The following is a 14,831-nucleotide window of genomic DNA, read 5'->3' as shown; positions in this document are numbered from 1 at the left end:
AAATTGTTTTAGCGTCTCATTTTACACAGGTTTCGTTACCTCTGACATCCATTTTACATGAGGGGTGGTTGTTGTGCCCTTGAGCTCCAAGAATCCATCTAATCTGAGGAACAACCCGCACCTGACACCGCCCGGGGGGGCGGAGATTGTTATCCCGGGTTTCTGTTCTCCCTCGGTCAGGGCAGGGTCTGCCCGGGCCTGGAGCTTGTGCCGGGGGTGGAGCAGCTTCCACAGCATTCCCAGGAGATTCCAAGCTCAGCCAGCTGGACCTGGACACAGTTTGGGGTCTGTGGGTTGTTCAGAACAAGGCTTGGCACTCCCCAGAGGGACACCCTGACCAAAGGGCAGGGAACACAATAAAGAGCCTTTCTGGGAGGATTTCTGGGAAGGGGCAGCAGAGGGGACTCAGGTGGCGACGTATCCATGGAAAAGAAGCACCAAACATCATTGTGTGAGCGGGAAGCTGGGTCAGCACCTGAAATGCTGCACCTGTGCTGCTGAATAATCATTGCAGAGGAGCCCAGGCAGCAGCAATTACCTCCAGCTTAGGTGATATTAAAGGCAGATCCTCGATAAACAAGCAAATCTCACAGAATTCCACTCTCTCCCTGCAATAATCCTCCATAATTGAGGATAAATGCCAGATTTGCTGCAACATTGCACAAATGGAGAGAGGCTCAGCTCTCACTTAGGAGGAGAACACAGTGAGTGGGTTGGCTGTGTCATTACCAACTCAGAATTGTTTGCATTTGGTTCTCAGCTGCATCTACGGCTCCACGCTGGGAAAAAATGACTTTTCAACTCTTTAAACAGGGTTTGTTCCACTTTTTTTTTTTTTTCATGGCCAGCACAGCAGAACCCTAAACCCCGCATAAACCTTTGGGGGCTGCTGCCCAAAAAAAACGTTTAGAACAACTGGAAAACAACGCCGGGACATTCGTTTGCGACAGGAGACGTTTTGTCCAAACATTTAGTGAAAAGCCTCAAAGAACTCGGCCTAAAAGTGGTGCTGGAGTTTGGAAACACACCACAGAAAGAGGGTGAGGTGGAAACTGGAAAGCTCTTTGAAGTAGTGCAATACCCAGGGACCGGGGGACGCGGATTAAAACGTGATTCATAAAAGGCTTTTGCTCCGGCACTGGGAACGCTGTGGAACAGCCCGGAGGAGTGGTGGGTCCAGCAGAGTTAATCACATTGGGAAAGAGCTGCACAGGAGCTCAACTGCCAAATAATCCCTGGCTGGGGTAATTCACGGGCTGATTGTTCCTGTGCACGGGGATAATCTTGGCTCTATCAGTTATTTACTTTAATACAAGCCGGGCGCTTTCACTGGGGCTTGGTTGGTTCCCAAGGTTTTTGTTGGCACGGGGAGGAGGAATCTCCTGCTCTCTGCACATTCAGCTGTGCCTGGGCAGTCCTTTGCACAGGGATTCCCACAGGAACCGGGCAATGGTCAGGCTGATCCAGCTCCTGTTCCCTGGGCTCGGATCCGTGGCAGTGTCAGCTTTTCCCATTGGCTGCCCCAAGCCCGGGAAACATCAGAGGTGGCACTGACAGGGACTTGAACAAGAAATGGGAAAACACTTCCCACAGGTGGCTCCTGCAGCCTCCTCATTGCTCCTGCTGCTGCTTGTTAAAAGCATAGGAACGTGACCACAGACCTAAGATTTGGAAGAGATCTGATGGAAAGGAAAACGTGGGGCTGTCCTGACACAGATCCATGTGCAAAACTCTCCTTTGGGGTGGAAATGCTTTTCCTTTTCCCAGTGCCTGACCAGGTCATCCCGGGAGCCCAGGAACCGACGGATCCAGGCAGTGTGGGCACAGACACTATTCATTACTTAAATGTTCTATAGTTCACACATCCTCTTTCACCTGCCCCCCAGCTCGATCACCAAAACCTCTTTGTAACTAGAGTATCCCCGAAGTGATGGAATTCTGTTCCATCACATTTAATTCATCCCTTTGTGCAAAAACTGCAGATTCCTCTAACTTTGCAGCTTTATTTTGAAAGACTTCAGCAAACTCTTGTCCTAATGTCAGACATGAGAGCAGTGACTGCTGGGTCAGAACCACCTTGTGGGGTGGGGGTGGGTGTGTGTGGAGGGGGAAGGGATGGGTGGGGTCATGTCCCTCATGGCAGCCCCTGGATCCACTTGGGGAATTCCCAGAGTAGCTGGCAGTCACAGCCTGGGAAAACTGTAACACCCCACAGCTCCTGCAGCCCCTCACAGGGACAGTGGGAACACTGCCCTATAACACCCCACAGCTGATATGGGGGCAGTGAGGACACTGCCCTATAACACCCCACAGCTCACAGGGACAGTGAAGACACTGGCCTATAACACCCCACAGCTCCTATGGGGACAGTGAGGACACTGCCCTATAACACCCCACAGCTCCTATGGGGACAATGAGGACACTGCCCTATAACACCCCACAGCTCACAGGGACAGTGAGGACACTGCCCTATAACACCCCACAGCTCCTATGGGGACAGTGAGGACACTGCCCTATAACAACCCACAGCTCACAGGGACAGTGAGGACACTGCCCTATAACACCCACAGCTCCTATGGGGACAGTGAGGACACTGCCCTATAACACCCACAGCTCCTATGGGGACAGTGAGGACACTGCCCCATAACACCCCACAGCTCCTGCAGCCCCCGGTCTTCCCCAAGGTCCCAGTGGCAGCTCCATAATCCGCCTCTCCCTCTTTCTCCTCCTCTCTTCTTGCTCCCTCTGCTTCTCTTCCTGTGCTCCTTTCTTGATGCTTTGGGTGCCTTGGAACTGGAGAGGTTGGATTTTAACTCCAGTGTTATGGAGGGGTTGGATTCTGACTCAGGTCTCATGGATTCATCTGTGCTGGCTCAGTGTTGGGGCAGAACATTTTCGTCCAGCTCGTGTGGTGCCCTTAGGAACTTTTCCCAAGTTCCCTTATTTTCTCCCCTAAATTATCAATAATTATCCCCTCTTGGGAACAAGCCCGTGGCCGATTCTCTTTGTGCCATCTCCAGGTATTAAAGCACCCGATATTTTTAAGTCAAACCCCTGGCTGAGCCCATGAGCTCACACCTGATTCTCCCACTGCAGATCCCACCACATCCCCCAGGACTCACAGCCTCCAACGAGCCGCTCCTGGAAGGACACAACGGACACAACAGACACAAAGCAGCACAGCTCCAACTACAACCAGACCGAGACCCACCCCCAAAAACAGCCAGAAGAGCTGGAAAACACATCCCGTGTCCCGGAGAAAGCGGAAGAGAGGGAGCCCTTACGCCTGCCTCGCCTGCTCGATGGGGTCCCAGTTGTCCAGGTAGTTGTAGCGGACGGTGTCCGTGGGGTGTCTGTCGGACGAGCGCCAAGGGGGGAGCTCTTTCTTCTCCTTGGTTCTCCTCCTTCCGTGCACGGGAAGTTTCGCCTCCGGGGCGTCGCTTCCGACGGGTTGCACGTCGATAACGGCGAACTCCTCCTTGGGAAGAGGCTGGGAGGAGAGGTGCAGATAAGGAAAATAAGTTTTAGTGAGATTAGCCCAATTTTAGGCTTATCATAATTGGGAATCAACGTTAGTTTTCCCAAGGTCCATTAGGGACTGTGGAGGGAAACAGGCCCCTGACAGTGCTTGTCCCATGTCCCATAACCTACACTAGGATGAGCTGAGCTGCTCTTGAGATGCACTGGCTTCTCCCTCTTGACTACAGAGGGAGTTTGCTTAAACTCCATCCTTTAAAACTCCAGGGCCGAGTTTTGAATTCAGGGCAGGAGAATCCCAAAAATACACGGAGGGAAAAGGGTCGGGAACCAGACCACCCAGTTGTCCCACTCTAGAGGTGCTGGACACGTACCTTTGGCCTGGTGATCCACAGCTCTCTCACCATCTCAATGTAATGCCTCTTCCAGATTCCCTGCTCGAAGGGCGTTGGGCAGAAGTTGATGTACCAGCCAAAACGGAGACACTTCATCATCCAGAGCTGATCCAGCTCAGACAGGTACTTCCAGTACCAGCTCACCTGGGAATGCCCAGTTGAAAGCTGAAAACCCTCAGGGTTTCAAGCATCCAAGGTTCCAGCTACAGACTCCCGTGCTCGGGGTGTAATTCCCCTGGATCCTTAAACCAATTCCTCAGCAACGTTAATGCTCCATTTAAACCTTTGGTTAAACCATTTAAACCCTCGTTTAAACCATTTAAACCCTCGATTAAACCATTTAAACCATTCAAGATCTTCCTGGCATGGGACCCCTCCAACTCAGGATATTCCATGTTTCCAAGTAATTTCCTAACCTGCCTGTGAATGGAGAGTTTGAGTTGCATCCACTGGAGAAAGATATGACAGCAAAGGTTTAGCCAAGCTGAGATTTTGATATATTCTTGATATTACATGGAATATTATGTAAGTGCAGCAATAATGTCACCAGTATGTGAATTTTGTCATTCACTTTGGGCAGCATCTCACAGCACTTCCTCTCATGCAAACATGTTTTTGGAGTCTCAGCCACTGGGTTCCAAATCACACCTGTAACTTCTCAGATTCTCCACATCCAACACTTGACCCTGAAGCATTTTAAAGGATCTGTTTTTTCTTTCTGTGGGTGGTTCTTTGCAAGAGCACAAACTGATGTTTCCCAAAGAATTAAGGCCTCTGCACACAGTGCAAGGTACTTTAGAAGAATGTGACTTTCAGAAAGTGCCAGGCTTCCTTTTTGGGAATAACCAGCCTTGAAAGTGCCACATTCTAAATGCTTTAGCATCTCAAATTACTCTTCACTTCTGTAAATCTTGGCTGGAAGTCTGGCTTAATTTAGGAACTAAGGAACAAGCATCACTCAGCACTTGGCAGCAGCTGCCAAGTCAGAGCTCTGTGCATTCCGAGGAACAGCACTGGTGTGTCTTCACCAAAAACTGGTGGTTTCCTCTTTTTTAACCACTTTGAACCTCAAGTTGGGCTTTTTTTTACCTGTGCACAGCGACAGAGGCTCCGTGGGTCCAGGAAGGAGAAGATGTACAAGGACAGGACTCGAGGAAGCCTCGTGGTAAAATCCATGGCCTCGGTGGGAATTCGGTCCTGGAGCTGCCTGGAGCAGAATTTCTGCTGTGCCAGGGAGCAGCGTTCCAGCAGGTCCACCAGGATCCTCCTCCTCTGCCCATCTGTCCACTTGTCAAACTGAAAAGAGGGAGTTTCAGGTTCAGAGTAAAAGCAGAGCTTCAACTCCTTAAAATAAAGCACACGCTCAGGGCAGGGAAAGTGCGCGAGCAGCAGCTTCTGGTGACTCATCCAGGAGCAAAGGAACTGGGAACAAACGGAGAGGCTGCATGAAAAGCAACTCTGAAGCCACATAACATGTGATTTATAATCCTCAAAGGATCCAGGATGGCCCAGTCCAGGACTCACTCCTGCTTCCAAGACTCCTTGCTCCTGGGACCAGCTCCGAGACTTGGCTTCACTCATGGGAAGGAGGAGATTCAGATGGGTGTTTACAGGATTAGGTCCCAAATCTTGAGTTCTTGCTGATTCCTTGTCTCTCCTGACACTTCCATTCCCCCCACTAGTGCAATATTTGAGTGCCTCACAATTTGTGAAGTATTTTTTCTCCCATTCCCACTGCGCAGGAGAGAAATCCCCACCATGGAGAAGAGGAGCAAAGAGAAACTAAATGAGCTGCTCGTGTGTCACAAGGAGAACCTACAGCACAGAGCAGAGAATCCCAGAATCCCAAAATCCCAGAATCACAGAATGGGTCGGGTTGGAAGGGACCATAGTGGGTCCATCTGATCCCACCTCCCTGCTCGAGCAGGGTCATCCCGGAGCAGGTGGCACAGGATGGTGTCCAGATGGTCCAGGATTGTGCCCAGATGGTCCAGGACTGTGCCCAGATCCAGGAGCACAGTCACAGAGACCTTTGGCAGCATTTCCATGCTCCTGGCAGGTACCTAAAGAGGGGGATGAACCCAGTTGTGGAAGAACTGAGCCCCCAGGGAAGCACAGGAGCACAGGTGGTGTCAGCTGGGTGGGAGCATCGGTGGCGGTGGCTGGTGTGGCACCGGTGTTGATAGCAGGCCATGGGAAGGGCCCTGTCAGCAGGAATCTCCTGGGAGCAGCCTGACCTCATCCCCACAATCGCTGCAATCCGGCTCCAAACCTGCCGGAGCGGTCCTGGCTCCGGGGGCAGCGCCTGAGTGCCAGCAGGGAGGAAGTGCCAGAGGACCAGCAGGCAGGAGCAGCAGGAATCCCCAGTGGGAAGTGCAGGCAGCAGAATGGCAGGGCCAAACGTGGCTTTCCTGAGGTGAAATGTGGGGTTTGGACAAGTGCTGCTTCATCCCGTTTGCAGGAGTGACAGGACAAGGGGATGGTTTTACACTGAAAGAGCACGGTCAGCACAGGGCGGGATGGGGGTTTCCAGCTTCCCCCCTGCCTGTTTTCCTGGGAAATCCAGCTGCTTTGTCCTCCAGCTCTGGGAATCCCAACAGCAGAAGGATGAGGAGCTGCTGGAGCAAGTCCAGAGGAGGTCACAGGTGTTCTGAGGTCTGGAACCCCTCTGCTCTGGAGCCAGGCTGGGAGAGCTGGGGGAGTTCACCTGGAGAAGAGAAGGATCCAGGGAGACCTTGGAGCCCCTTCCAGTGCCTAAAGGGGCTCCAGGAGAGCTGGAGAGGGACTGGGGACAAGGGATGGAGGGACAGGACACAGGGAATGGCTTCCCACTGCCAGAGGGCAGGGAGAGATGGGAGATTGGGAAGGAATTACTGGCTGGGAGGGTGTTGAGAGTCTGGTCTGTAATTCCCAGAGAAGCTGTGGCTGCCCCTGAATCCCTGGAAGTGAATGTTGGACAGGGCTTGGATCTACCTGGGATAGTAGAAGGTGTCCCTGCCCATGGCAGGGATTGGAATTGAACGATCTTTAAGGTCCCTTCCAACCCAAACCATCCTGGTATTCAATGATCCTCCTTCCCTGCACTGCAGAAGCCGCCTTGACCCAAACTCACCATCTTTTCAAAGGGAAAACTGAACAGTTTGGGGAATTCCCCTCCTTGGGGAATGCTGCTTTTCCCTCTTTCCTTCCTTCTCCCAGGTTGGCCATCCCCAAACCACACAGCCTCTTTTTTCACAGGGCTGTTTCCCGAAGCCAAATTTCCACTTGCTCTGCAGGTCCCATCACAGCACATTCAGTTCTGCATTTAACCTCAGGGACATTTAAGTCCTTGGTTAAAAGTGACCTCCAAAAATGAAAAATATTAAGAAAAATTACTTTTTTCCAGGGTTTTCTTTATTCCTATGTGTAAATGGTTTAATGTCCTGTGTCCCTTCCTTTTTCTTTCAGAACAAAACAGACTAGAAAGTCAGATTGTTTTCCCTCTTCTTCCCCCCTAACAAATCTATGCTCTGGCAGAATAATAGTTTAAAATATCCTGTGCAGATGAAAGGTAATTGAGAAGTGATTTCTTTCCTGATCATCGTGAAGAACTCTTTGTTTCACTCTGTATTTTTACTTGGATGAATTCCAGCACCGGAGAGTAAACAGCTCTTCCCTTTCTTGCAAACCCCTCTGCAAGACCTTCGAGAAGGTCGGAATGAAGGAAGGATGGAATTGGCATTCCTGATGTCCCAGAGAGATGAGAAGTCAAATAGGGAAAAGCTCCCAAATCCCCCTTTTTAGACACAAATGGAATTTAAGGAATACTCCCCTTTCCTCTCATCCCCGTTTTGCACAGGACTTCCACCTCTAATGATGTTTAGCAGGGAAAAACTGAAGCAGGACCTTGGGATTTGGGGCCTGGAAAGAGAATTTGTGGGTCCCTTCTTAGCTGGGAATATTCTGTGGTTCTGTCACAAATAAAATCGAGGGGGACAGAGGAGGGTTTGCCTGTCCCCTTCTCCCCCTCAGCTGGATAGAAAAGGCTTTCCCTGTCCCAGGAATGCTGCAGACACTGCCCGTTCAGGGCAGCATCCATGTCCTCCTCTCATTAAAACAATCCCCAATCCCCAATTTGCCAAGTTAAGTTTCTCTCCTCCTCCGAGCTCCAGAGACAAGGGAGTCACTGGCTCATTCTCTTCCACATCAAGAGCTCGAGTGAACCAGTCAAAACAAATCGGGCTTCACTTGCCGGGAGACGGATTTGCTCCCGTTTAACCCCTTCCATCCCACCAAGGGTTTTCCAACAGAGTGACTCCTTCCAGCGCCCTGTGCCAGGGAAGCTCCGTTTAAATCAGTGCCAGGAGCACTCGGCCCCTTCTCCATCGCATCCAGCAGCAGCCAAGGAGTTAAGCTGGTGGAATTTGTGTCTTTTCCAGCAGTTAACAGGCATGTCCCCATCCCACATTTGGCTGCCTTTCCCCACAGATCCTCCCCTCGCCTGTGATCCCGGCAACCCAACCAGTCCAACCGGATTCCCTTCACTTCACCTTCTCTCCCCACAGCCAGGAACGGCTTTTCCCCTCGTCTGGGCCTTTCCCAAAGCCCTGGCAAACAATGTCTCCCCAGGGATGGTGTGACATCAGTGCTGGCACTGCTCGGCCCCGCTCCTGGGATCGGTTTACAATTAATCCCTGAGTGCACACACACAAATCGAGAAGCCTGACACCCAGGGCCAGCCCCGGGCCTGCAGCTTATCCCAGAGAGGCCCCTCTCTGCTGGGGGACACGGGTGTTTCCCTGCCTGGAACTGGGAAGGGACACAACTCTCACCTCCAGACCAGCACATGGACCCGAGGTCAGGGGTTACGATCCACAGGCATCCCCATGCTCCACAGAAGTGGGAATGGATTCTCCACTCAGTGAGGCTCTTTTGCCAAGTGGATGGAGATACAATTCCCCCCCCTCCCTCCCCAGCCATCTTCTCGCCAATGGAGGGATTTGTTGGAGACCCAGCACCTGCTTTTCCAGAAGTTTGGATGGTCCTTCAGTGGAAAAAGTTGAGGAACGCTGAGCTGGTTCAGATTTGCTCTTCCTAAACCATTCCTGACAGTGTTTGTCCAGCCTGTTCTCAAAGGACTCCAGGGATGGAGATTCCACCCCTAGGCAACCTATTCCAGCAGGGAATTATCTGTAGAACTGGATTTTGCTCATGTCTGAATTGTGTCTCTGCTCTTGCAACTCAATCCCTTGATTTCTTGTCCCATCCAGTGTGAACACAAGAATCATTCCCTTCCCCTTTTTGAACCTCTTTTGTGCATCCTTAGATGTTACTACATCTTTCCTCCATTTTCCCTTCAGTACAGGGATTGTTTCCATATTTTCTGGACCTGAATCTGTTCTCACATCTTGACTTGTTCTCAGAGTGTCTCGGGCTGGTCCTCAGCTTTCCCAAAATGCAGGGAGCAGAACTGGGAATGACTTGGGGATATTTCCCCTTATTGCCATTGCAAGACACTGGCAGCTCGTGTCCACTTGGTGATCCAGCAGAATTCCCAGCAGTTTCGGCAGAGCTGCTGCACGTTTGGGGTTTCTCAGGTCTCTGGGAATGTTCTTCCCACATTTTCCTTCTTTCAGTTCTAATAGAAACATCTTTGCCCCTTTGCCAGCAATTTCCAAGGGATTTCCAAGGGGTTTAGGTCTCTCAGCTGCTGATATCACACGAAAAGGTGTTTTATGAACAATAATCATTCAATTATTTAGTTTTCTTGGTGTCCCTGAAATTCCTTATCATCAAAATGCACTCATGCCAACAAGTTATGGAAATATTTCCTATAATGACCAAAAAATCCTTAAAATCAAAATATTTGCCTGTAAAGACCAGTCCACGTGCCAAAAAAAATGTCATTAATGACTTATTAACCATAAAGGATAAGCCCCAGTTTCAACCCAAACCATCCCATGATTCTATGCGTGCACTTGGTAGATAAAATGTCATTTATTACAGATTTCAAAGACCCTCTGTCAGGCCATGGCTCACTTTCCCATCAGGAAAATGAATCCCTTTTTCAAAACAGGATGTAAGCTTTACATCCCCATCAGATAATCCCTCGATCAGCCCCAAAATTCATCCGTATTTAAATATATATTTAAAGGGAAAAGTTTACCCATTTTCCAAGGAGGGCTCTTCTTTCTTCAAATACCTGGAAAACACACACACACACACAAAGAAAACGGAATATTTAAAGGGGATTCCATATGTCCTGAGGAAAATACAGCTTAAAAAAAACCAAACTACAAAACAGAAAGAGGAGACCTGAATGGGTGAGTTTGGAAGAAACCTGAGGAGATCCTTCAGTCCGAACTCCCCGATGGGATCAACTAAAGGCTTCAAAACCCAGATGAGCTTTGAGTATCTTCTTGGATGGAGACACCACAACCTCCCTGAACATCAGATTCCCCAATTCCTTCATCATTTCTGTGGCCCTACGCTGGCTTTGGTCCAGTAAGTCCATGTTATTTCTTGTGCTGGGGAGCCCAGGAACGGACAGAACATCCCAGGTCTATCCTCACCAGCACTGCGGAGAGGGGAAGAATCCATATCCCTTGACCTGCCACCTTCACTCTTCCTGATGTGTCCCAGTTTTCAGTCCATTTCCCTCTCCATTTGCACTTCATCAGCTCATCTATTCTTTGAGCATTGAAAGAATTCCTAAAGCCTGGGAATCAATCGGTTTTCCTGGACCTCTCTTCTCTCCCGTGTGATTCTTCTACACAGATCCCTGAAGAGGCCTCAGTCTGCTCTCCTGAATTCCAGAGCTGTGATCCTGCTTTTTATCCCTCTCAGTATCCTGAACTCCATCATCTCCAGGTCCCTGACCTTCACATCCCCAACCATCCCTTCCTTCTTCGGAAGCAGGAGGTCCAGCAGAGCCTCTTCCCTTGTTGATTGTCCCTTGATGATCCGTGTCAGGAAGTTATCAGTGTGCTCATGAAACCCCCCTGGACTCAATGTCCCATCCCTGGAAGTGCCCAAGGCCAGGCTTGGAGCAACCCGGGATAGTGGAAGGTGTCCCTGCTCATGGCAGGGGGTGGAATGAGATGATTTTTAAGGTCACTCCCAACCAAAACCCCCAGGGATGTGGATTCCACAACTTCTCTGGGCAACCTGTGCCAGCCCCTCCCCACCCTCACAACCAGCAATTCCTTCCCAATCTCCCATCTCTCCCTGCCCTCTGCCAGTGGGAAGCCATTCCCTGGGTCCTGTCCCTCCATCCCTTGTCCCAAGTCCCTCTCCAGCTCTCCTGGAGCCCCTTTAGGCTCTGGAAGGGGATCTAAGCTCTCCCTGGATCCTTCTCTTCTCCAGGTGAACACCCCCAGCTCTCCCATCCTGGCTCCAGAGGAACTCTTTGGGAATAGAGTGTGTGGTGCCTCATGTGCTTTGGTCAGACCAGAATTTTGCCTTCCCACCTCTTTATTTTAGGAATTTCATTAATCCTGACTCGGGGAGGCATTGGATGCCTGGAATCTCCTCACATGGACACAACCCGAGCTACTCTCACGTGGCCTTGGCGATGGATTCAATCCTCAGGCAGGAAAACCATCAGGAGCGGGATAACAAGCCCAGTCTTTGTTCCCTGGGCCCTTTACAGTGCGGGGACGATCGGGATCAAAACCCAGCCGAGGATTTATGATGTTGACCTTTATCCATGGGGAGCTGGACCCGAAAAAGCTCCAACACGTGGCCTCCCCTCTCCCACGAAACCGCCCCCGCGCTCAGGATTGTGACCTGGGAAGTGGGGAAAGGCTGCAAATGATTTTTCCAGCAGGCAGATCAAAGAGGGAGGGGGAAAGCCCAGCTTATAAATGCACATAAAACAGCTATTAAGCACGACTAGGGAAACGTGGCTGATCATTACAAAGCCCAGAGATGTCCTTGCTGTGAGAGCCTGCGAAGGGGGTTCCTGCAGAGAAGGACATTGTCAGTGCTGCCGCAGTTGACAGCTTTGGCTCTGTCTCTCTCAGCAGGAGCGTCTCCTGAGAGGGCTGGGAAATTACATTCCTTTTATTTGTACAGTTATGATTCGCTTTATTTGCGGGGGGGAAGGCTCGGCAAAGTCAGAAGGGAAAAAAAGTATCGAGTGGAAAAAAACCCCCACCAAACCCCAAAGCCAACAAGCTGAACTTGGGAAAGGATTTGCCCCCAGCAAGTGATGAATAGTCAAAGATTTGAGTTTTGGGTCGGATAATTCGAGTGGAGCAGGGAGATGTTTATGTAGCCGAGAGCAATGCTAATGGTCTTTGATCAAAGAAAGACACACATTTGCTTTCAGCACTCCTGGAGACACTTCTGAGCTCAGCCCGGCAGAAAGTTCTGCCTCTCCAGGCACTTGGAAGCATTAATTAGCAGCAGAATGGCCCCAAATTGGGATAATCACCCACTGCCTTCATCAAGCCCACGTTTTGTGTCCTCTCCTCCAAGGCCTTGGAGCTGTTCCTATTCCTGCTGTCCTTGGATGCAGCTGGAGGCCCAGGTTGCTCCCGAGATCTCCCTTCTCACATCCATGCCTTCGGGTGGTTTTAAATAAACTCAAGCTCAAGGCTGACTTAGGCTAAGCCCTGCAGCCTTTGCTGCAAATGCCACTGGAGGCATCTGCCCCAGTGGAAGGCAAATCATCTCCCAAATTCCAGCCCTTCCCTGAAGGCAGCACAGCCCTGCACTCTCCAGACTGACACTGAAATCTTCAGGATGCTCCAATCCCACCTTTGCTTCATCCTCTGCTGCAGCACAACCTCGGCATAGCTAAGATTTCACCTCTGTTTTTCTGGCTGCGTAATTCAAGATTTCCTAGCTCTGCCTCCTTGGCTTTGGTCTGCCCCTGATGCTGATCCAGGCTTTGGAACAGCCACAGAATCATGGAATGGTTCGGGTGGGAAGGGACCTTAAAGTTCATCTCATTCCAACCCCTGCCATGGGCCAGGTTGGATGGGGCTTGGAGCAATCTGGGATAGTGGAAGGAATTCCTGCCCTGGAACTGCATGGTCCTAAAGGTCCCCTCCCACCCAAACCATTCCATGATCTACAATTCCATGATGAGTGTGTGCTCTTGAGCATGGTTAAAAATCCAGGGAAGTCTCCAGGAGCTACTAATGGAGTACCCTCAGGATTACCCAAAATTAGACAGTAGCAAATTTACGGCATTAACCGTCCCTGGGTCTGCTCCTAGAAAGGATTTGGATGGAGTTTTGATGCTTCTGCCTTGGAGCAGCTCTGAATTCCCACCATTCCTGCCTCCCCACTGCCTGCTCTACCCACATTTCTCGCCCATCTCTTCTCTCCCTGTTTGTCACACGCTTCCCATCTCTAAATCCTCTCCTCTCCTGAGGGCACAGAGATGAGCAGACATGTGATCATACAGAAATGGCACCTTCTCCCTCCCCAGCTCCCTGTACCTCACTTGGAATCTGGAATATCTCCCGATTCCAGACGTCAGCACTATTTTTGTTGCAACTATTTTTCTCCTGCCTTCACTGCAGGGATGTTCAAAAAAAGGAGTTTCAGGCGGGTCAGCGCTTTGAAAACTGGATCAGAAACAAGAAAATCCTTTTTATTATGAATTTCAAACAATCATTAAGGTTGGAAAAGGCCTCCAATATTAACTCCTGAAAGTTTTGCTGCAGCCTCTGACTCCCTGAGGATGAGAGGGGTAAAAAAAGGTGGGAAAAGGTGGTTTTACCCACCTCCTTATTTCCAGTTAGGTCATAATTTATTGCACAGTGATCTGTGGCTGTAAAAATACCTTTTAAGCAGGAAACAGGCATTAAAATGATTCAAAGGCTGGAGAATGTGCCAGATTGAAAGGACTTCAAAGAGCTCAATCTGTTTAGTTTATCAGAGAAGATTCAAGTGTTGGCTTGAACTAGGATAAAAGTCCTTCCACAAGGGAAAAATGCTGGATGCAGAAGAGTTTAATAAGCAAGAAAGGGAAGAATCAAATTAATCTTAATGCTGGAGGTATTCAGACAGGAGACAGGACTTCACCTTTTGATGGTAGAGGGGATTAATCGTGAGAAGATCAGCAGGGAAGTGATGAAACTTCAGTTTTGCAAGGAATGAATGTCCTTAACCCCAAAGGAAGCCTGGATGCCTTCGTGGAAAATGTATTTTGGATAAATTGCAGTTCCTGAGCTCAGGAGTGGGAGAACTGTGTGAAACAAGAGGGCCCAAGAAATGCAGGGAGCCAAACTCCACGAGGTGATGGCCCTCCCTGGATCAAATCCTGTGAATCATCACCAGAAATCTGAATTCCGAGGGGGGAATATGGTGATGCAGGAGCCCAAAGCAGAGATGTCAGCAGGTCCCAGATTTAGGATCAGAGTGGGAGGCTGGGAAATGCATCCTGTTATCTATAAGCTGGTGCATCACTTCCAAAATATCAATCCAGCCTCATTCCTGAAGGCTGGGAAGGCAGGGATGGGGACTGAGCTCTCTGTTCTGGCCACTCAGAAACTTGGACTCACACTCACTTTGCTCTAGGGTGGAACCAAAAATCTTCGGGGAAAAAAAAAAAAAATGATTTGGGGACTTTCAGTAAGAAATAAATACACATTTTTTTTGTTTAAAAGGAACAAAACCTTGAGGGTCTTATTCCATTAATCACGACCTACAGAGGCAAAAAAATAAATTAAATTTTTCTAGGGCTTGAGAATTTGTGAAGTGAACCTGAGAATTTGGCATGGACTGGAGAATATTCAAACAGCAGCACATGAGGATAGTCAAACACCCAGGACATGAGAATATTCCAATATCCAGGACATGAGAACATTCAAAACCTCAGGACATGAGGATATTCAAACACTCTGGACATGAGAACATTCAAAACCTCAGGACATGAGAATATTATAATACTCAGGACATGAGAATATTATAATACCCAGGACATGAGAATATTCCAATACCCAGGACATGAGAATATTCAAA

At 49.6% G+C, this 14,831-nt stretch overlaps 1 protein-coding gene across 1 annotated transcript in view; it reads right to left on the bottom strand.

Annotated features, from left to right (window-relative positions):
* The window catches only part of FBXO16 (F-box protein 16), a 31,386-nt gene that overhangs the window by 11,220 nt on the left and 5,335 nt on the right, over positions 1-14,831 (bottom strand). The window contains 4 exon segments of the mRNA XM_027665064.1: positions 3,285-3,490; positions 3,852-4,016; positions 4,962-5,168; positions 10,018-10,053. Of these exon segments, the coding sequence (XP_027520865.1) occupies positions 3,285-3,490; positions 3,852-4,016; positions 4,962-5,168; positions 10,018-10,053 (614 nt within the window).

Source organism: Corapipo altera, unplaced genomic scaffold, assembly GCF_003945725.1.
Source record: "Corapipo altera isolate COAL_440 unplaced genomic scaffold, ASM394572v1 164, whole genome shotgun sequence".
Classification (NCBI taxonomy): Eukaryota; Metazoa; Chordata; class Aves; order Passeriformes; family Pipridae; genus Corapipo; species Corapipo altera.
This window is presented reverse-complemented; position numbering and strand designations above follow the sequence as displayed.